This window comes from Oryctolagus cuniculus, chromosome 6, assembly GCF_051225735.1.
Source record: "Oryctolagus cuniculus isolate XC-2025 breed Fujian yellow rabbit chromosome 6, ASM5122573v1, whole genome shotgun sequence".
Lineage (NCBI taxonomy): Eukaryota > Metazoa > Chordata > Mammalia > Lagomorpha > Leporidae > Oryctolagus > Oryctolagus cuniculus.
This window is the reverse complement of record NC_142872.1, coordinates 38,093,672-38,117,600: the sequence shown is the minus strand read 5'-3', so window position 1 is coordinate 38,117,600 and position 23,929 is coordinate 38,093,672. Positions and strand designations below refer to the sequence as shown.

The 23,929-nt window shown below is 39.3% G+C and overlaps 1 protein-coding gene across 8 annotated transcripts in view; it reads left to right on the top strand.

The window, feature by feature from the left end:
- CSNK1A1 (casein kinase 1 alpha 1) overlaps positions 1-15,662 on the top strand; it is a 48,698-nt gene extending 33,036 nt beyond the window's left edge. For 2 of the 8 annotated variants that reach the window (XR_516343.5, XR_516342.5), the window contains 7 exons: positions 726-865; positions 1,671-1,749; positions 2,768-2,842; positions 5,092-5,198; positions 6,540-6,688; positions 9,914-10,179; positions 10,872-15,662. Coding sequence is in view for 6 of the 8 variants with exons in the window: in XM_089334558.1 (XP_089190684.1) it covers positions 726-865; positions 1,671-1,749; positions 2,768-2,842; positions 5,092-5,198; positions 6,540-6,688; positions 8,380-8,414 (585 nt within the window). In the remaining 2 variants the exon portion in view is untranslated. 8 annotated transcript variants of the gene reach the window in all.
- The last annotated feature ends 8,267 nt before the right edge of the window (positions 15,663-23,929 follow it).

The following is a 23,929-nucleotide window of genomic DNA, read 5'->3' as shown; positions in this document are numbered from 1 at the left end:
TTTAAACTGCTAATGGTAAACTGCCTTGCTTTGAATGCTGAGTGTTTTTTTTTTTGTTTTCGTTTTTAGATTTTTTAGATCAACTTGTTACATTTTCCAGAAGTTTAGCCTGATCACATGTGTAATGTCAGTGTGAAGTAACAGAATATAATGCATGTGTCTTTAGGAAAGGCTTTTTTTTTTCTTTCTTTCTTTTTTGGGGTGGGGGTGGGGGTAAGACAAAGGCTTGGTTTTATTGGCAGTATCACTTTCAGGGTTGTCTTATTTTAGATAATGAGCATTCTGCTGGCATGCTGAAGAGTGGCTTTTGTAGGAGGAAAGACTTCCAGAAAACTTAATGTCTAGATTTTGAAACTCCATGGTTATTTAGCAGTAGTAACAGGATGTCAGGTTTCATAATGACCAAAAGACACAATTGACAGCTCATGTATGGATTTCTCCACTTATTTGATAAAGCCAGGCTCCTGAGAATATAAGGAACTGGGCCTGTGAAATTGTGCAGATGAAAAAGAAACTAGAAGGCTTTAATGATATTTTTTAAACTGGATTTATTGATGAGCTCTAGTAAAAGCTTATTGGGGTATTGTCTGTTCATTACCTGTTCCACTTAGGATTCTTTGTTCTAATGTGGTAGAATACATAGAATAGATACCATTTAATAAATAAGGAACAGTTTTATTTGGACAAGGCTGGAAACCTAATGTCCTTTTATTTCTCTTTTAAAGTTATTCCTTATTGATTTTGGTTTGGCCAAAAAGTACAGAGACAACAGAACAAGGCAACACATACCATATAGAGAAGATAAAAACCTCACTGGCACTGCCCGATATGCTAGCATCAATGCACATCTTGGTATTGAACAGAGGTGAGTTTTAAAATTTATGATAGGCTTATCCAATCCATAACAAGCCATTAGTCGATTTCTGAAATATTTTGATTAGGTTTTTTGTTGTTGTTGAAGCATGTCTCTTGGTTGAGGATTTGAAAGATGCTTATTTAATTGTTTTACTTGCTGCTTTAAGGGTACACAGAAGCCAGTTAACATGAAGTTTATTGTTTTCTTTATCTCTTGAGGAGAAAATATTACATGATAGAAAATTAGAATCATATTTTAATAATGAAAGTTCAGTTTTACGCAGGAATATAGAAGGTCTTCAAAAAATGAGTATTATGAAAAAAAGTACAAGTACAAAGAACACTTGTAAAAGTGTTCTGCTACTTGATTTTCAGTTTTCATTGACCTCATTTAAAGAATTGTTTAAATTAATTTTGTTCTTTATTAAATTGTATGAGCATACTTCAAAACATTTATGGAAAAATAGAATTAAAAGATTGTTTTAGGGGCTGGTATTGTGGCATAGTGGGCCAAGCCTTTGTGTGCAGTGCTGGTATTCTATATGGGCTCCAGTTCCTGTCGCAGCAGCTCATTTTCCAATCTACCTCTTTGCTGTGGCCTGAGAAAGCAGTAGAAGATGGCCCAAATACTTGGGCCCCTGCACCCAAGTGGGAAACCCAGAGAAGTTTTTGTTTTGTTTTGTTTTGTTTTTCATGAACTTTTTGAGGACTTCTTATGCATGACGGTTTTTTTTTTTTTAATGTTTTTGTACCAGAATAAACTTATCTTTTACAGCAGTAGTTCCAGTTCATAAAATAATGTTCTGTTTTTCTAGCCGCCGAGATGACATGGAGTCATTAGGATATGTTTTGATGTATTTTAATAGAACCAGCCTGCCGTGGCAAGGACTAAAGGTAAATCAGACTCAAATTACCAGTTATGTTTTCTAAGAGAAATAAATATTGGGGAAGATGCCCGTTAAGGTCTCTATCATATCTAAGATCAAACAAACTGTAATTTATTTCGATCTTTCATTTGGGAAAATAGAAAAAAATAACCTGTCCAGTGAGCACTTAATTAATGGAAGTTGACTGTCTCTATTGAGACAGTAAGTCAGTACAAATTGATAATCACTAGTGTTAGATAGTTGAAAGTTGACATAGGTGAAGAAAGGGACTCATTTAATTTGTTGCCATTGCATTTAAAATGTGTAGTCGGACCTATTTGTCTAATGATCATAGAAATATTTTGCAGTTATTCTAACATTTTGATTTTAAAGGAAAAAGACAACCTATTTGCTGAACAACTAAATTAATCAGTGCACTCAGTGCTTACATGAGTAACTTTATCCAATATGAATATTTTGATATTGGAAAAATAATTTTGACTTAAACAATTAACTTTAGCTCTAGTTAATTATTAATGTCACTAAATGATAGGCATGTTTTTGTTTGTGTGTGACCCCATTTATACCTTGGCCCTGGTGTTGAATGTGGGTTAAACTGCTTTTCAAATTTGCTGGCGCTGCGGCTCAATAGGCTAATCCTCTGCCTTGCGGCGCCGGCACACCGGGTTCTAGTCCCGGTCAGGGCGCCGGATTCTATCCAGGTTGCCCCTCTTCCAAGCCAGCTCTCTGCTATAGCCCAGGAGTGCAGCGGAGGAAGCTTTTCAAATTTGAACCCCGCCCATTTTTACTTAAATCCTTCATCTTTATGTCACTATTAGCTCACTCTTTCTTAATGCTAAGTTGGGTTTTTGTGGAAAAAACTCACTTCAAGAGTAAACTGATGGCTTATGAAAAATTTTTAGATGCATCGTAGTTTAAGGTTTCTTTTGAATCAATCTCCAAGTATACATTTATATATCTAGTGTGTTCTGCTACTAAGGTTTTTCTCACTAATACCTGTTATGTATGTGTGTTTTGATTCTAAGGCTGCAACAAAGAAACAAAAATACGAGAAGATTAGCGAAAAGAAGATGTCCACTCCTGTTGAAGTTTTATGTAAGGTAAGTATTAAATAAATGTAAATTATCCAAGTACAAAAATTATATTTTACTTATCAGCCATATAACTTAAACATTCTACTTGGCAGCTATTTGCCATTTTAAATTTACAATTTGATTATTCAAAATAGTTTTATTGTGGCATTGGCTTGAATATAAAATAACAGTGGCACCCCCCACACACATGCATGCATTGGGAGGCAAAGAGAAGAGTGACAGAGACCTCCCATTCCTCGGTTCAATTCCCAAATACCCCAACTGTTGGGACTGGGTTAGAATGTGCTGGGCAGAAACTGGGAGGCCAGAAATCAGTCCAGGTCTCCCCCCTGAGTAGCATACCAGTGTTTATTTTCTGGTTTGCTTGTACTTTCTGATTTGGTGAAAAAAAAAAAAAAGAAAAAGGGAGGGAGGGAGGAAGATTGATTAACAGGGCAAGTAAACTTTTCTAATAGAACCTCATGAATCTGTGAGAAAAATGAAGAAATATTTTTCTTATCCCTAAACTAATGCCTGGAAAGAATGGATATCAGCAGTTATTATATTCAAGGAATACAGCAACAGGCAGAAAAATTGGAGCAATGCAAAAAAGCTATTGTCCAACAATAGAGAAATTATAGAAGACAGTTTGAGTTGAGCTCATAAGTGAAATCTCAAACTTCAAAGAAAGGCAGGTTTAAAATGGAGAGGCTTTTGTGTCATGATAAATCATGATTTTCATAGAAAGAAGGTCATATGGTCTTGAGACAAGAATTGCATACCTAAAATTAATTAGAAAATAATATATAGTCTAGGTAAGTGGCTGAGTGATAGAATGGAGAGAATAATGGGAGTAAAAATGGACTTTGTGGAGTGGGAAAATGGGGTGTCTTGTGTCCCCATCTGAGAATTAACTTTCCCCTTTTCTACATGTCTGCAATAGAGGAGATGGTTAGCAGATTGTGATACTTTCTGAATGTCTTTGTCTTACTTTAAATTACAAAATACAGCTTAGATTCATGAATAATTATGTACACGTAATCTACCCAAATACATTTTTGTTAATATTTTTTGAAGATTGATTTATTATTTGTTTGAAAGGCAGTGTGACAGGGAGAGACAGATCCTCATCTGCTGGTTCACTTCCCAAATAAAACAGTTGGGGATGGGCTGGCAGAAGCCTGAGCAGGGATTCCAACTTTTGTGGGTCTCCCCAAACCCTTGGGCCACTTTCCACTGCCTTTTCCAGGTACATTAGGGAGCTAGATCAGAAGTGGAGCAGCTAGGGCTGCTAACTAGGTACTAACTAGGTAGCCTGTTATGTGGTCTGTCAGAAGTTAATGAAGAGATCAAAAATAACATAAGGATACTTGGAATATATTAGTGGAAAACTGCATAATATATATACAATGTAATAACAGTTGCATAAACAGCAAAGAAAGGCAATATATTTATAAGAAGCAGCATTGAATTATATATCATAAATGGTATGGGTTTGTTTTTAAGTTTTATTTATTTATTTGAAAGAGTTAGAGAGACAGAGAAAGAGAGGTCTTCCATCCTCTGGTTCACTTCCCAATTGGCTGCAATGGCCAGAGCTGCACTAATCCGGAGCCAGGAGCTTCTTCTGGGTCTCCCACGCAGGTGCGGGGGTCCAAGGACTTGGGCCATCTTCTGTTGCTTTCCGAGGCCATAACATAGCAGAAGCTGGATTGGAAATGGAACAGCCGAGACTTGAACCTGCACCCATTTGGGATGCTGGCATTGCAGGCGGCAGCTTACCCATTATACCACAGTGCCGGCCCCTGTGTTTAGTAGTGGTTGTTTTGTAAGGCTACAATCCTGGTGATCCTACTTTTTTTGTTTAAACAGAATGTACTAATATTTATAAAAAGAAGGAATATTATTAGGTAGAAGAAAGTGTTCGTTTCTTGTCCTGTTCCAAACACATGTCCTTTTTGATACTTGTTTGTTATTACCATCAAGTTATTAAATGTTGATAATATATAGTAAATTAATAGGTGGGATATCTGACTTAATAAAGAATATAAGTGCTGAAGGAAAAGAGTATTTATTTCCCCTACCAGTGTAAGATGATATTGCACAGTATGGAATGAGGAGGATGAGATTTTGTTTGAATTTATGAAGAAACCAACTCAAAATTATTCTAATTCATAGCTTCCTACAAATTAGTAAAAAATACTCATACATTTTTAACTATATTTCAATACATTTATTTTCCTATCTTAAAATTTTTGTGTTTTTTGGGCCTATAGGGGTTTCCTGCGGAGTTTGCCATGTACTTAAACTATTGTCGTGGGCTGCGCTTTGAGGAAGCCCCGGATTACATGTATCTGAGGCAGCTATTCCGCATCCTTTTCAGGTAGGTTTTCTTTCTTATTCCTTTAAAAATATTTATTTTATTTGAAAGGCAGAGTGACACATGCATTCACTTGCGTGCGTGCACACACACATACACACACACACAATCTTCCATCTGATTCACTGTCCCATTGGCCACAAGAGAATGTTCTGGACCAGGCCGAAGCCAGGAGCCAGTTATTCCATCCAGGTCTCCCATGTGGGTGTCAGGGGCCCAGATACTTGGACTGGAAGGAAGCAAAGCAGCCAGGACTGGAGGTAGCACTCTGGTAGGGGATGCTGTTATCACCCACTTCACCATAATACCTGCCCCTGAGGTAGGTTTTTATGGTGCTTTTGAGACTGAAATGCCAGTGAGGAAATTATTTAAATCCATTAAACTTATTTCTTTTATAATGAGCTAAAGTAAAGAAGGACCAAAAATCAATCTGTAGTACAAATGTACTTGAGATTATATGAGTTTGGGGTTGATAAACAGTCTAATTTTTCCTAAAAAATTGGAACTCATATTAGATGTGGCAGTCAGTGTACCAAAGAACTAACTATCCAACTTTGGCACAGAGCAGAACTCTGTTAAGTACCAAATTTTTAAAAAGTATTTAAAATACTTGTTATGGTAAATCTGTCATAGTATGGAGACAGCCCCAAGCTAGATTTCCTTTGACATATGTGGCTCAAGCTCTTAGTGGAAGTGTAAGAATTAAGGTTAACCTCTTAGCCCCCAGAAAAGTCTTTCCAAACTTGTAGTTCCATACCTACTCTTACTTTTTTTTTTTTTTTTTTTTTTTTTTAAGATTTATTTATTTATTTGAAAGTCAGAGAAGGAGAGGTAGATACACAGAGAACGAGAGGTAGAGAGAAAGAGAGGTCTTCCATCTGCTGTTTCATCCCGCAGTTGGCCGCAACAACTTGAGCTTCGCCGATCTGAAGCCAGGAGCCAGGAGCTTCTGGGTCTCCGATGTGCAGGGGCCCAAGGACTTGGGCCATCTTCCACTGCTTTCCCAGGCCATAGCAGAGAGATGTATCAGAAGTGGAGCAGCTGGGACTTGAACTGGTGCCCATATGGGATGCTGGCACTGCAGGCAGCAGCTTTACCATATATATTATCTGATACAGTAGACCAGAGTGTTGAAATCATTTCCTCATAATCATGATATGTAAAAAGTAGAATTACTTCACTGAACAGTTAGAAATGTATATGGGGAGAAATCTTTTAGGAGCTGCCAAACTAAAGAGGAGATAGTCCTATTGTAAAATGCCTTTGACAGTCTTGGAAAGCCACTAAAATATCAACTACACTTTGTTACTGAAGGCTTAACTTGCTTAATTTTATGTCTTTCAGGACCCTGAACCACCAATATGACTACACATTTGATTGGACAATGTTAAAGCAGAAAGCAGCACAGCAGGCAGCATCTTCCAGTGGGCAGGGTCAGCAGGCCCAAACCCCCACAGGCAAGCAAACTGACAAAACCAAGAGTAACATGAAAGGTTAGTAGCCAAGAACCAAGTGACGTTACAGGGAAAAAAATTGAATACAAATTTGGGTAATTCATTTATTTCTAACAGTGTTAGATCAAGGAGGTGGTTTTAAAACATAAGAATTTGGCTGTATGTTTAAAAAAAAAAAAAAAAGACGTCCTTGGAAAATTTGACTACTAACTTTAAACCCAAATGTCCTTGTTCATATATATATGTATATGTATTTGTATATACATATATGTGTGTATATTATATCATTTCTCTTGGGATTTTGGGTCATTTTTAACAACTGCATCTTTTTTACTCATTCATTAACCCTTTTCCAAAGTAAACATTTGGTGTTGGGAATGTGGTATAATCAATCAATCCAAAATCCTAGACCTAACACTTGTTGATTTTTAATGAATCTGGTTAGCCATGGTATTTTGACTTTCTTTTAGACTAACGGTATTAAGAATTTTTTTTTGCATGTTAATGCGTTAGCACTTAAAATGGAAAATTGTGAACTTGATCTAATTTGAAGAGCGTGGCATTGCCCCCAAAGTGTCTGTCAGTTGCAGAACATCTTATTTCTCTTTCTTTAAATGCTTAAATGACTACAAAGCTTGATACATCTTTCCTAGTCATAGAAATTAGTCTCTTACCTACTGTTTAATTATATAAATCCTTACTTTCAAAATGATTCCTTTGTATTTGGCCTTATTTTTTAAGATGTTACACATATCAGGCTTTAGAGGCTCAGTGTGCATGAAGTATGCAGTTAGACCTTGTCAATTGAAGATAATTGGGGCAAATGCCATTGAACTACTGGTCTATTTACTTGGTGTCTCTGGCACTGGTGGTGCTTCTGAGGAGTAGAACTGTTGGGCATGGCTCCATTTTTTTTATTGCTATTGCCATATAGTTTGTCTCCCTTTTTTATGGCTTGTTTTATTTTCCTCCTTCTGAGGCTTACTCCTAATACCTGCCTACTTGAAGTGGTGGGCAGGTAAGATTCAGCTTTTAGTTTCTAATTTAATTACTGAATGGTTGCTCTAGTCTAAGCTTGGCTTTCATAAATTAATCTTTGATCTATTCTATGTTTTCTAATGTTGTATTTAAATGATTTGTAATTTAAAAATATATTCCAATCCAGCAGTACTTGATGTGTAATCAACTGATATGCTCCTCATCCCAGCAGCTTATCATTAGGAATGAAATTGATAGACTTCCCTTTTGTATTTTGAATTTGGGAAGGTTTAATGTAATTGGTATTCTTAGATGATGAAATTTAAGCTCAGGATAGAAAACTAATTATCTGCCTCTGCATCTCAGTAGGGACTTAATTGCCTCTTTTGAGTGTTTTAATTACTGTGTAACTAATTCTGCCAAAAAGTTCATTAAAGGTAGGTAGCTAGGGTCACTGAAATGGTCCTACCAACTAGAAGCTCTAAACCAAGAACTTGTTTAGATGCTTACAGTACATTTGCTTTTTCTCACAGTGAAACCCATTTTTGCCTAAAGCTAGCTGGGATAATGGGATCATCACAAGTTGTAGTTTCTAGAACTAAAATTAGATTGAAATCTCATCTGACCTAGAACATTTGACTTGAGGCATTCATCAGCCTTCAAAAAGAATTACCTTATTTTGAGCTAGTTTCATTGTTAGTAAACTGTGTGTCTCTTACTGAATAAACAAGAATAATTTTTGCCTTATCCAGGTCCTAAAGATGAGAAGTTGGATCCACTGAGTTAGTGTGTTTCCTTGAAAAAAAAAAAGGTTGCAATTAAACTTAAGTTAAATCCTTATTTTGTATTGTAGCTACTTTTTATAAAAGTAAGTTTAAATTCTAACAATTTCATAGCCTTTTTAGATGTAGTCATATAAATTATTATATATACATGGAATTGTAATTCTGAAAAATTGGACTTTTTTATATGCTTTCAAAAATACATAGCTCAGGAGCCAGTGCTGTAGCATAGTGGGTTAAGTCCCCACCTGCAGTGACGGCATCCCATATGGGTGCCAGTTCTAGTCCCGCCTGCTCTTCTGATCCAGCTCTGCTGTGGCCTGAGAAGGAATAGAAATTGGCCCAAGTGCTTGGGCCCCTGCACCTGTGTGGGAGGCCTGGAAGAAGCTTCTGGCTCCTGGCTTCAGATCAACCCAGCTCCAGCCATTGAGGCCATTTAGGGAGTGAACCAGGGGATGGAAGACCTTTCTTTCTGTCTCTCCCCCTTTCTCTGTAACTCTGCCTCACAAATAAAATTTTTTTTAAAAAAAAGATACAATTCAGGGTGATACTTTAAGTAGGGTGTTGCTTTCTTCCAAAATACGCCACTCCACAGAAGACAAACAACAGAGTTCCGTTTGCTTTTTTATATATGATATTATTTGTTTTTCACAGCTGTACTTTCAGAGGCTTACCTATCAGTGAAATGAGTTTCATAATTGCAACTTCTATTATAGGAATATATGTTCCTGGGAAAATACACCTAATAATAGCATTCACTGATAGGTTCTGTATGGCTATTTTTGAAAGATATACATCTGATATTTCTACCAGGGGGAATTAATCCAGCAATTCCCTAGAAATGTGCAAGGGATCTTTTAAAAAGTCTCTTATGTAAGGAACAAAAGATTCACACCTGACAACACACTTCCAGATCCCTTTCATTCCCTTTTCATTAGCTGTATGTGACTGTTGAAAAAGTACTTTTCAAGATGCTTAAAAAACAATAAAGGAAAAGGAAATATTTTTAGGACATTTAAAATTCAGTCAAGTTCACCATTTCTTTAGTTGAGAATGGAGGTGGTAGATTGTTTCAGGAAATCATGAAGCCAAATGTAGAGCTTCATAGAATTCTATTCTCTTCCATTGTCTTAACTCTTCTGCTTACTACCTCCAGGCATAGATACTAAGCATAATCATAATAATAGAGATAAATGTCAAAATTGATGGCATTCAAAGGAGATCAGGAATATTTTTCCATCATGTTAACCTACCGTGTCCATGATCTTCCTTAAATTACCTTCCAGTATTTACTGGACTTCACCTACCATTTATGTGTAGCTTAACTTTTTCTGGCTTCACCAATTGCTGCTAGGAATGTGTTTGGTCACTCAGCAACATAACCCAAATCACAAGGGAAGAACTTGAAAATACCTGGAGAGACTGATTTTCTCTGAATATACTCAATCCAGAGAAGTACCAGGAAAAACTGCATCTGCTTGCTGAAATCTTGAATTTTTGTCAGCTTTTTTCACTGTGGACAGTAAAACTGGAGGGCAAAGAACTAAATAACGGAGCAAGAGCTGAAGCTGAAAGTCCAAGAGTTCATTTGTGGTGATCTAAAGTCCGGTCTCCAAGGTTTGCTGGAACTGTCAAAGTTTCCAACTGTCACGTTGTATGGACTATGCTACAACTATCAGAAGACCCGGAAGAGTACAGTGTTGGTGTGACTCAGTGGTGTGTAATACAAGCCATCTTCCAGTTGGGGAAAGAAAGAATCAGTTGTAACAGGTATTAAAACTCTTACAGAACAAGTTCTATAATGGGAAAGATGAGAGTTCAGATTATCAGTCTGCCTTTTAGTGCAGATTAGATGTGATGTGTATCTGCTACATTCAAATTGACATCTCATTTGTGATGATAAATATGTTTCCTTTGTCTTTCCCAATTTGATAGTTTTCTGTAGGGATGAGAGCTTTGCAGTGACTTTGGTGTTTCTTTAATTTTTACAGAGTGCCACTCAGTTTCAGAATTTTCTTAAGTTTCATTTTGTATGACCAAAGAACCACATGAGCATGTTACAGGAGAAGTTAGTTAATATAAATGACACTTAATGATGAATATTTTATTCAAAATAACTTTTAAAATTATGTATTGCTTATATTATGGAAGAATCCTAAATTTCAAAAGCCCACCACAGACTTTACATGCATGTCTTTTTGAACTAGCTGCTGATTCTATTGTTTTAAAAAATGAAGGGCATTTGGAGTTAGTTCACAAATAAGATATATATATTTTAGGTTTCAAATTGAAGGATATATACGTAGAAGCTTCCTATTTAGCTGTATAACCAAACATCCCCTGCCCTCCCACATTTGAACAATTTGAAAAGAAATTTAAATGTAACTATTATTCCTAAGTCATCACAGTAATCCTAGTAACAGTAGCCTAACTGGTGTCCCCCTCACACCTTTTTTTAATAGGAACAAAGGGATTCATCTCTCATTTTACCTAATATTGTCAAAATAGTTCTTTGGACTTTTGGAAGCAAGGAGCTGCCACCCAGTCTGCAAAGGAAGATCCAAGGACTCGAGCACACTGGAGAGGAGAATGCTGAATGCCTAAGTGCTGGAAGAGCAAATGTATCGAATATCTGCTGGGTGTTCCTGCTGAGGTTTCTTGTAAACAAACTGCACTAATGGCATAGGACAATCCCGTGGAGAAACAGTGCTCCCTCTGTGAAGAGTATCCTACCATTGACCCATCTGAAGAGTAAAATCTGGATTTGACTGCTCTGTCCTACCAGGAATACTCTTAGGCTAGCCTTTAACCAATCCCTAAACAATTGTAGTCACTAATTGGCCCAGCAGTTCCTCAAATATCAAAGCTGAGCAGTCCTATTAAAGATCCAAGTTTTCTGATATTTTGGCTGACAGTATAACTTGCCCTTGCTTTTTAGTTTCCTAATGACCATGATTTTCCATTTGAAAGATGCTGAAATGAAAATAAATTATTAATAAGATGTGATTACATAAACTCTGATAAACTTAATTAAATCCTGATGGGATACCTGTCATTTCTGTTTAGCCCATCTGTAGTTTCTTAACCTGTATAGTTTCTTATTCTGGAAAACTAGAATTAGATTACAGAATATTGTCTGATGTAAGTTTAAGTGAGGTTTACCTTGCTAATCCTACTTAATAATATATTTAAATAGTTTCATCATCTTTTATTTTTAGCATTTACATCTTTACAAACTTAGTACTCAGGCAACACAGATCTGTTAGACACCTGTTCTGTTGTGGAAAAGTAAAGAAGTAAAGCACTCATATCTGTCCTTGGGGCTTAGCGTAATACATTTGTTAAATAGATGCTTCCCATGAAGTCCATAGGGGGTGGTCCAGCAAATGTTGAGATGTAGAATGAAAGGATTGGCTAAAACATGTTTTGTGCTAAAGAAGGGAAGAAATAGTTCAAAGTGGGCTAGAATTCACCGTAATTAGGTTGTCTATAAAGCTCTGGAAGTGGGCATAGGGTCACTAATGCCTCAAAGAAAAAGAAACTGAAGGAGAGAGAAGATAGTGGCATTTTCAGATTTTTGCTGATAGGCATGTCTCCTCTTTGCAGCATGCACATCTGTATTGAATACAAATGTTCTTGTGTTCAAACCTGCATTTATATAGAAGCCCTAGGGGAAGAGAGGAGGAATGTGTACAGAGTGGGAAGACTTGAAGTAAATAAAACCAAAAAAGTATCCCATTTTTACACTTTCAACTTAGTGATAAAAGATCTTTAATACAACTAATGGAAGTCAAGAAATATTAAAGGCCTTTCTGGGATTTCTTTTTTCTTTCTTTTCTTTCTTTCTTTCTTTCTTTTTTTTTTTTTTTTTTTTTTTGACAGGCAGAGTGGACAGTGAGAGAGAGAGAGACAGGTCTTCCTTTGCCGTTGGTTCACCCTCCAATGGCCGCTGCGGCCGGCGCACAGCGCTGATCCGATGGCAGGAGCCAGGTACTTCTCCTGGTCTCCCATGGGGTGCAGGGCCCTAGGACTTGGGCCATCCTCCACGGCACTCCCTGGCCACAGCAGAGAGCTGGCCTGGAAGAGGGGCAACCGGGACAGAATCCGGCACCCCGACCGGGACTAGAACCCGGTGTGCCGGCGCTGCAAGGCGGAGGATTAGCCTAGTGAGCCGCGGCGCCGGCCTTTTCTGGGATTTCTGCACAGAAATCATATACTTTTCAGATCTGGGTTCGGTGGAATAATTCTGATAGGTATGCCTTGAACGCATTATTATTGAAGCTTGCCATTCCTAATTAGTGTCAGAAATAATGTGCACAAAGTTTGTGCTTCTAATAGGATCATAAGATCAAAACTATATTATCTAGTTGTTGCAGCAATTTATTTTTCATTCAATAAACATTTGAATGCATAATATGTTCTAGGTACTAAAACATGGCAGTGAGCAGAATGTACTTCCTGGAATTACCGTGACTTAGTTTGAGAACTGTGAGCTGAGAAGCTGTAATTCACTGTATGCCACTCCTTTCTAGAAAAGTCTTCATGATAGATTCAAATTTCTCTTTTTAAAAAGTTTAGCTAGTGGTTTTCAAAGAGATTAAAAGTACTCTGAGCCACTATAAAGTGATTTTTGTCCTAGTTTCACCCAGCTTCCCTATTTTGTGTATAGCTTTAAAATTTTTTTACTTTGAAATATTAATGTTATTTTTCTGTTCTCATTTTTGACAGGTTTCTAAGCATGAATTGTGGAACAGATGAAGCAGAGCAGATGATCGGAGCAGCATTTGTTTCTCCCCAAATCTAGAAATTTTAGTTCATATGTACACTAGCCAGTGGTTGTGGACAACCATTTACTTGGTGTAAAGAACTTAATTTCATTATAAACTGGCTCTGGGCAGCACTGGTGATGCTGTATCCTGAGTTGTAGCCGCTGTAATTGTGAATATTAACTGAGGTAGTGAAACATGGTGTCCGGTTTTCTATTGCATTTTTTCAAGTGGAAAAGTTAACTAAATGGTTGACACACAAAAATTGGTGGAGAAATTGTGCATATGCCAATTTTTTGTTAAGATCCTTTACTTTGAACTATACTGCTTTGAAATCTCATTTCAGAAGAATGGCATGAACAGTCTTCAGCCGCAGTTGTGATGATTGTAAATTCTCACAATTGTGCATTCTTAGGGTTTTTTCCACCCCTGGGGTTTGCAAGTTGTTCACTTAAAACATTCTTAAAATGGTTGGCTTCTTGTTTGCAAGCCAGCTGATATGGTAGCAACCAAAGATTCCAGTGTTTGAGCGTACGAAAGACTCTGCCTGCTTACCTGTGCTAGAAATAACAGCATCTAAAGTGAAGACTTAAGAAAAACTTAGTGACTACTAGATAATCCTTAGGACTCTGCATTAACTCTATAATGTTCTTGGTATTAAAAAAAAAAGCATATTTGTCACAGAAATTTAGTTAACATCTTACAACTGAACATGTATGTATGTTGCTTAGATAAATGTAATCACTGTAAACATCTATACAATCTGGGATTTTGTTTTTATTTTGAAATGGGAGCTTTTTTTTTGTTTACAAGTTCATTAAAAACTAAAAACTGTTTCTGTAAGGAAATGAGATTTTTTTTAAACAACAAAATGCCTTGCTGACTCACTATGAAATAAAAATCTCCCCAGTTTTTTGATAGACTACTTCAAGCCATTTGTTACATGATATTCCTTGAAAAGTTAATTTAGATTTAATGTATGACTTCCTCAGATTTTTTTTTTTTTTTTAATTTTTAAAATGTCTGGTTTTTTTCCTCCCCTGAAGGGAAAAGGCATTCTTTCCTTTTTTTTCTTTTTTAATGACTTGCAGGCACAATACCTGGTACTGCAACTGCCAGAACCTGGTACTGTAACTCCTGCTGCAGCTGACTAACAGCTGGACTGATTTTGAATAAGAATGAAAGCATTAAAGGGTTTGACTACAAGATGTTTTTTCTTTAAAATACTTGTGAAGTGGCTCTAAGCAGTTGACTCTTACCCTTGGAGAGCTTCACACTGTGTGAGGTCCAAGTGAGTGCTGACCCTCCTCGCCAGCCTGAGCCCCCCACCCGCTTCTCTCTGTTATCATCTGTGTGCGCTTCCCTCAGTCTTACTTGCGCGCTCTTTTCTCTGAATCAAGAGAAAGGAAAATGTATTGATGATAATTCTTTGAACAGTGTAATTTATTCATTTATAGCACATCAGGATAAATTAAAAGAACTTTTGTCTGAAAATGCTGCCGGGAGCCTATTCTGTAAATGTAGGTATTTTGTAAAATCTGGAAACTGTAAATTGACATGTGTTTGGTCAGATTGTGTCAGGCTTAAATTTTTTTTATTTTATTTTTTCATTCAAAACTGTTTTAGCAATAATTAATTCCATGGTTACCACATTCTGCCGTTAAGGGAAATGTTAGTACGGACCTTAATGCTGAAGAAATCTTAATAAGTCTGAATTTTGGGGGTAGGCAGCTTCTTTGTTTCTTTTCTAACCATCCTTGTCAGTTAAGGTGTTTGTTTCTTGACTAATAAACCCTTTGATACTTTTAGCCAGAAATCAGTCTCATAAAGCTATTTTTGAGTATAGTTTGTGTAAAATAAATTTGTTTAGCTTTGGTAACTTTTCCAAGCTGAACTCCCTCTAGCAAGATATTTTTCAGTGCTTTCATTTACTATGCACTTAGACTATGCACTTTTTCTGAGATATTTTTGTAACACTTTTTTGTATTTTTGCCATTTGAAAAGGTTGTGGTGTAGTTGGTCTGTAATTAAGTTGCAGATTTAAAACTGCTGTTAGCTTTGTAAATCAAAATATAGGTATCTCTTTGTCCTGGTATATTGTCATTCCATCTGCAGCTGGAGCTGGAATCCCATTGATCTTCTAGCTACCATTCATTTTCTTCACAGTTCACAAAAGAAGAATGTGAAATTCAGTGAATGCTGTTACTAATCCTGTCGGGAAATGAATCTCATTTCACCAAAATTAAGTTATGTTTTTCCACTAAAATGATGATACAAGTTGAAGACACATCATTCTGAAATTGGAAGACCTCACCACTTAAGGCTCCACAGTGGCTTACTCAGCTGAACTCTAGGTTACTACTTTACTTTGTTCACCCAATGGGGGGTGCAGTTTTTTTAAATGTTGGGAGATGGCCATTCTAACTACTGTTGAATGTCTCTGTTTTGGGAAGGTATAACAAGAAAATAAAAAAGAATATATATGAAGGGAGAGACTGGTTATCTCCTCCCATATGGTTGTGCTTATGCTCGTATAGCCTATAAATGGATATTTGGAGGTTTGCTTTTCCTATTTTTAAGAGATTTTCATATTTCTGATAGTCCTTGCATTGCCAGTAATTGTAAATGCTAAATGTTTCAAGCAGATAATACTATAATAATAGAAAGCTTAGATCTGTTATACTAAAAACATGAAACACAAGGACTTTAGAACCCAAGCCAATGAGCTCATGTTCCCTCAAATTTGCTGAAATACCAAGAACAGTTTGTTGTAAGTCATTACTAGAATGAGCCAAGGATAATCTGAGATGGACTGGCCTACTCACCAGAACTGTGTGGTTTTCTAATGTGGGTGGCAGGTGCCCATGCAATTGAGCCAGCACCTGTAGTCTCCCAGGGTACACGTTAGCAGGAAGCTTGGGTCAGAGGCTGAGCTGGGACTCAAACCCAGGCATTCCTATATAAGATGTGGGTGTGCCAAGTGGCATTTTAACTGCTATGCCAAATGCATGTCATTTGAAAAATAACACTTTCAAAACATCAAAAGATGGCAGAATGCTAGCTATAGATTGATCTAATCTGTTTGAACCATACATTGGAGTAAAATGATGACTTTGCTGAAATGTCTGGTTAGACTGGTTTTTAGGACATACTTAGAAGTAATGAGACTGCTGAGCAACAGTGTAGCTGTAAAAGTAACTCACCTAGAATCTATGACTACTAATGGGTCTTAGAGGAATGTCTGGGCTGTGACAGGGCAATACAGGAACCAGGAACATCTTCTTGTCCCAGGATGGAAGTCTCAAAAAATGGTAGGTACATGTCAGAAACACAAGATCCTCACAACAGTCAAACAGCTATGGTTACTCCTGTCACATACAAGCTATGTATTAAGAAAAACAAACAAACTGGAACTACCCTATAGGAGGCATCTTGGTAAATTTTGCAGAACCAGGACCTAAACCTGATGGCCTTAAGCTGTTACATGGTTAAAGCATTGGTGCTTTAAACCCAGAGATTGGTAATACCAGCTATCATTGAGTACCTTACATACGTTGATTTGCCTAGTCCTCAGATTGTCATGTTTTTTATGAGGATACCATAGAACAAGGGCCAGGTTGTATCCCCTTAGATTAGGGGTTTTTGTTTTTCTTTAAGTTTTGTTTATTTGAAAGGCAGAGTTAAGAGAGGGCTGCTGTCCACTTTGTTCCCCAGATGACCTCAGTGGTCAAAGCTGGACCAGGCTGAAGCCAGGAGCAAATCTGGGTCTCCCATGTGCATGCAGTAGCCCAAGTACTTGGGCTGTCTTCCACTGCTTGCCCAGGCACATGAGCAGAGTGCTGGATCAGTAGGGCAGCTGGAATTCAACTGGCAATCAAGTGGGATGTCAGCATTACAGAAGCCGTTTAACTTGCTGCACTGTAACGCCAACCCCAGTTCCCTTCGATTTTCTTTTTGAGAGGTGGACTTAGAAAAGTCTTCTATCCACTGCTTCATTCCCCAGGTGGCCCAAACAGCCTGATCAGAAACTTCTTCTAGGTCTCCTGTGAGAGTGCAGGGGCCCAAGCGCTTAGGCCATCTTCTGCTTTCTCAGGCCATATCAGAGCTGGGTCACGAACCAGTGCCCATGTGGGATGCTGGTGCTGCGGGCAAGGGCTTGGCCTACAATGCCACAGCACTGGCCCCTAGATTTTTAAATAGGATCTTGGCTCACCTTATGTTTAGACAATTCATATTAGCTATGTATCCTGTATCAAATGTAAGTGTACCTGCTTATCAAATAGAGGGTCTGCCCTGGTGAAGGTAAAGGCCATTTAAAAAGTGATCTGTAGCCTCCCTGTACCCACACCCTGAAAGTAAAGTGAATGTGAAGAGGCGTAAGTCTAAAATTTTCAGGCAACTTGGTTTACAACATTTTACAGTTTGATATGTACCTGATGAGAGTATAGGTTTTCCTAATGTTTAGTTTGCTTGTGAAATTTAGCTATTTATTTAGTAAGTGATATGAACTGGCTTAAATGGAGTAAGTGTGCTTTTTTTAATTGCTTAGAAATATGTTAATCCATAGATTGTGAGTTTTCTTTTTGGTATTAGGTTTATGTGAAAGTTTGGGAGATATTTCAATAGTGATTTTCTAATCTAGTCATGAATTACCGTATTCACTTAATGACAGCTGAGTCTGATGCGCAGAGGGATGCTATGTGATACAGTTGGGGATTAAGGAGAGAGATTATGAGTGACAGTACAAGGTGGGGGCTTTAGGAGTCAAAGGAGAGTGACAGTATATTTTGTGTTGACGGTGAAGGTAATTGTGTATGGTAAGGTTGTGCTGGTCCTTTGGCTGTCAGCAAGCTTGCCAGTCCTTAAACTCCCTTTGCCTGTCATGCATCCTTTTAAAAAAAAAAAAGTACTCACCCATAAAAGATGTCGGGGTCCAGAGGAGAGGGGAACAAGGCAGGCTTTTTCATTTGCCCAATAAACTGGTCATTTCTGTGGCTTAATAATAAACCCATATTTAGAACCAAATTCTAGAGATCATTTTCTTCAACCTCTTAGTGATCAGTTGATGAAACCCAAAACCTTCAGTTTTCCAATCAAGACTAGAATGCAGGCCAGCTAGTATTTTCCATACTTTAATTCTTGGTGGTGTCATTAAGCCAGGGTAATTTCTCTATATATTGCATTTATCAGTCACCTTTTACCTTGTTGTGACCAATATGTCTTGTGTTGGTAAGCAAAAAGTAAAATGTCAGTTTAGATGCTGAACAGTGTGAAAAATTTTAAAATCAGAGGTTTTTTTTAAATCTTAAAATCATTGACAAAATCAATTAGTATTGTGTAGATAAGATACACTTTTTTTTGGAAAGGGAGAGTGAGAGGAGAAGTATCCACTGGTGTCACTTCCCAAATGGCTTCAACAGCAAGGGCTGGGCCAGGCAGAAGCCAGGAACTCAGAACTCCATCCAGGTCTCCCACCTAAGTGGCTCTTCCACTGCTTTCTCAGACACTTCAGTGGGGACTGCGCTTTGATAGGGGTGATGGAACCTATCCATTTCTAGTGATCAGGAGTGGGATGCATTCTGTTACATAAAGCCATATTTGGTCAAATTGTGAGTAGTGGTCGTTTTAAATATGCTCTTAATGCATGTCCCTGTACCCGGGTTTAAATGAATGGTTCTAATATAGCAGTGTACTCACTGAAAGGGTTTTCTTAGCAGTGGAGCTACAACCTGTCATTTATGGAGTAGAATGTGTTGGCTAGGAAGATGTAGCTTTTTGTCAGCATTACCATATCAAGTGCAACGTTACTGATTGAGAGAAGGAAAATAGTGTGAATAACTGTTGGAAACAACTGTGGATTTCAGGCAGCCAGCCATTGGTTCTGTGTGCCAGTGGACAGTGGCACAAATGTTGGTGATAAAGTGCTCTGTTGATAAGCTCTTAACAGTTGCTAAGTAAATATTTTTTGTTAATTGCAAAACTGGTTTGCACTCTTAACATGTGACTCCATTAAGAATGTAATGTTTTAGTGATGTAGACAGTGAGCTAAAATACACCTCTAGGTTTGTGTGTGTGTGTGCATGCCTGCACGTACACACACGCATACCATCACTAGAAAAGCGAAAGCAAGTCCTTCGGACAGGTTTCATTATCAGTGGCCACCCTGCCCCCCTGTGAAATGGTGAAGAACATGTAAGCGATTGCTTGATCTTGAATGTTGTGTGATGGTAATGCTACACAACAGTAACAGGGATTTATGGAGTATATTAGAAAGTAGGGATAGTGGAACAAATGAAGACCAGAGAAAGTAATTTCCATCTGGAAAAATTAATGAAGACTGTCCTCACCTTGAACAAACTACTCTTGGAGTGATGGGAGCAAAACGCTCACATGAGTAATTTTAGCCAGTAATTTCAGCCGTTGCTTTAGCAAAGCAAACAATGTCATGGGGGAAAGTGCTAGAGGTTCATGTGTGTTAGAGAATGAGTTTGCCTCAGTCACAGGTAATAGGAAAAATTTGACCAAAAGCTGAAATAAAAGAGTAACTTAGAAGAGTGAAAGTCTCATCCAGTGTTGTCCCTACCTAATGATGTAGTTTTATTGGTCTTCAGATACTGGCATTACTGTTGTGGAGATTAGGGAATGAAAAAGATTATAGGGGGCTGGCGCCGTGGCTCACTTGGTTAATCCTCTGCCTACAGCGCCGGCATCCCATATGGGCACCAGGTTCTAGTCCCAGTTGCTCCTCTTCCAGTCCAGCTCTGCTCTGGCCACGGAGGGCAAGGGAAGATGGCCCAAGTGCTTGGGCCCCTGTACCCGCATGGGAGACCAGGAGGAAGCACCTGGCTCCTGGCTTCGGATAGGCACAGTGCTGGCTGTAGCGGTCACTTGGGGGCATTATTCAGGGCAATTCTCTGATCACTAGTAGGGACTCACTTCATCCCCCAGCCCCAAGACCAACCCTTTTAAATGTTTGGGATTTTAGGGCTGATAAATTTGTCCGTATGGAGTAAATATATTTTAATGTTTTAAGGTGTCACTGTCTTGTCTTCCATTTCTATCCTTAGAGAGAAACATGCTATTTTTATAACTGGGTACCAGGAAGGAAAATTCCATGCATTAATATTATTTCTAGTGATTGTCAGAACCTTTTATAAAGCCACATCCAAATGTGCATTGTCACCTAGAAGGATATGAAGCCTAGTAGGAGACTTGATGCTTGCAAAATCTGCAGATACCCTACCCTTTGCTTTTTGTCTCCAGATGCTATGTATGGAGTGGTGACAGGCTGAGAGGGGTAAACAAAGTAGTGATGCATGGGAGGTAAACATATCATTGACTCTTGGAGCTCTGATCCTCCCTTGGAATATCTTGTTCAAGGTCGCAGAGTTGGTTAGTGACAGAGCTGGGAAAGAACCCAGCAGATCCCACTTCTCCACTGAACTGCTACTATGGGCACAGAGCAGTGGTGTTTTGTTTGTTTTGTTTTAGATTATTTGAAAGGACAGTGTCAGTATCAGGACAAGATAAATCATCCTCTGGGTCACTCCCCATGGGGCCCTAACAGCAAGGTCTAGACTAGGCCAAAGCCAGGAGCTGAGTTCCATTGGAGTCTCCCTGTGAGTGACAGGGACCCAAGCACTACAGCCATCCTCCACTCCTGTCACAGGCACATGAGCAGGAACCTGGACCAGCACTCCAGTATGGGATACCAGTGTTCTAAGTGGCATTTTAACCCACAGCACCATACTGCCAGTCCCAGTGACTCTGAATTCGACTCCAGGATCTGCAACTTCTGGAAATTTGTTAGTTCAAATTCTAGTGTCTGCTCCAAACCTACCCCTGGGAGCTCGACAGATGGAGTGCAGCACCTCTGTTTCAAACCCCACCACCACCACCACCCCCAGCATTGTAGCTGATCCTGATCCACAATGAAGTTTGAGAACCACTGACAAGGATGAAACGAAGTAGGCAGCAGAAGGAACTGAGGAAGGACCTGAAGCATGACCTGTGATTCATTTAACTTTCCTTATCTATGGAAGAAATGATCACAAATTCTCCCTGCTGGTGGCTGTGCGGGTGGAATGAAGTCAAGCAGTGTCTTGGTTCACAGAAGCTCTGCCCCCTCTATTTCATGAAATGTTGGTAGCTGGAAATTAGCTGAGGTGAGAACTTGGAAAACTCAAGTCCAGGCCTTCTAACCATAGCTGGTTCACCAGCATGCCACTGATTGCACCATGCAGTGCATCTACTTTGGTTTTTCCTTACTTTGTAGCTACCAGGATCTGAGCTAAAATTACTTAAACATTTGATCCTAGAATTCCCATTACTTGTGACTTATTTTGTTATTGTTATTTGAAATAATTAGGGAGTGAGAACCTCTATCCCCTTGTTCACTCCTCAAATAGCCACAACAACCAAACCTGGACCAGAGGAAACCAAGAGTTTCTTCCAGGTGTCCCACATGAGTGCAGGGGCCCAAGAACATTGGCCATCCTCCACTGCTTTCTCAGGTGCATTAGCAGGGAGCTGGATCAGAAGTGGAGCAGCCAGGACTCAAATTGGTACCCATATGGGTTGCGTGCATCGCCGGTGGTGGCTTTATCCACTATGCCACAACACCAGCCCCTGCTTGTAATTTCTAATGAGCATATTAGATTAGGGGAGGATTGTTGAGTTAAACATTTTATATATATATATATATATATATTTCATAGGCAGAGAGTTGTAGAGAGGCAGAGAGAGCGGTCCTCCATCTGCTGGTTCACTCCCCAAATGGCTGCAGTGGCTGGAGATGGGCCGATCCAAAGGTAGGAGCCAGGAGCTGCTTCTGGGTCTCCCACGTGAGTGCAGGGACCCAAGGACTTGGGCCATCCTCTACTGCCTTTCTAGGCCACAGCAGAGAGCTGCATCGGAGGAGAAGCAGCTGGGACTTGAAACGGTGCCCATAAGGGATGTAGGTATGCTACTGTAGGTAGCAGCTTTACCTGCTTCGCCACAGCAGCAGCCCTGTGAGTTCTACCTATAACAGAAACTCACTTTCCATCAAAATCACATGTGCGTGAGTCCTGTGAAGCCCCATGTTCCAAATAACTTGGAGGTGTGGGGTTGACTTTACAGAGGTGTTGGTGGAGACTTGGAGACTCAAGAATGGAGAGTCTTAACAAAGGAGCGCCAACCAGGAAGTCAGCAGAAGTCAGGGAAGCTGTGTGTTAGTAAACATTGCACAATACATTTCTGTCTAATGTGAGCTAAGCAGCCCATCCTGCTTCCCGTCTTAAAATTACTGGGGGCCAGCACTGTCATAGTGGTTAAAGCTGCTGCCTGCAGTGCCGGCATCCCATATGGGCGCCGGTTCAAGTCCAGGCTGCTCCACTTCCAATCCGGATCTCTGCTGTGGCCTGGGAAAGAAGTAGAAGATGGCCCAAGTCCTCAGGCCCCTGCACCCACATAGGAGACCCGGAGGAAGCTCCTGGCTCTTCTGATCGGTGCAGCTGCAGCCATTGCAGCCAATTGGGGAGTGAACCAGCAGATGGAAGACCTCTTTCCATTTCTCTGCCTCTCTGAAACTCTGCCTTTCAAATAAATAAATCTTAAAAAAAAAAAAAAAAAAAGGCAACTGGAACTGAATGCCTCCCAGTATAATGCAGCCAGGAAAAGATGATGGAGTCATACTGGCGATGAAGGGCCCTGTCTCAGGAAAGTATAGATCTTTAGTTCTCAGATGTGCTTGCATGGACGATTGTAGACAAAGGTGGATGTGTCTGAGAAGCACACTCTGGGTGTTTATACCTCAAGTATCCAGGCCAGGTCTTCCAGGAAGGCAGCCTGGGGCTGCTAAACTCAGATAGCTCTCACACTGGCTGCTTGCCTCCCTTTCGGGGCTTGTCACTTAGGAAATCAAGCCACGCAGTCCCCTGTTGCTAGGAAATGTACAAACACAGCAGGGAACAGTCCGCCAAGGGTTTAGCGTTGCAGCTTTCCCATAAGTGACCAACAGCTGTTTGACCTTTGGGGGGTTTTATGACTGTGTTGGCATAGAAATAGAAGAAAAGTATGTATTTCATCTTCTTTGATAGTTGCTTTGGGATATTTGGGGGAGGGGGAGGGTAGAAGCCATTATCTCTTTTTTTCCTCGTGTTCATACAGGCAAACACCAAAAAGTGACCAGTGAAATCACTGTTGAGAATGTACACCAGGACAGCATTCGCTTTCTTGCAGCAGGATTACACGGTGGTTCACTGGATTTGTGGTCAGTTGAAGCCCTGAAGTAGCTCATCCTTGAGATTTGTTGCTGTACCACATCAATCTTGGACCTGTGCAAAAAAAAAAAAAAAAAGAGTGGTTTTACTTACTTGCTGATTTTAGATTCAAAGATCTGTCCCAAATGGAATCAGCAAAAGTCCCTCATTCAGCTCTTCAAACAAGACTGCAGCCCTCTCTCCCTTACTATAAAGGAAATCTTGTCAGTGCCAGATCCGGGGCTTTTGTGTATGTGTGCATTTTTTTTTTTTTAAGATTTATTTATTTGAAAAGCAGAATTAGATCTTCCATCTGCTGTTTCACTCCCCAGTAGCTCTGAAGGCCGGAACTGGGCTGGGCCAAAACCAGGAGCTTCCTCTGGTACTCCCTTGTGGGTGCAAGGGCCCAAGCTGTTGGGCCATCTTCCATTGCTTTCCCAGGTCATTAGGAAGGAGCTGGACCAGAAGGGCATGCCAGCCCCTTATTTCATTTTTAAAATATGTTTGTCTTTC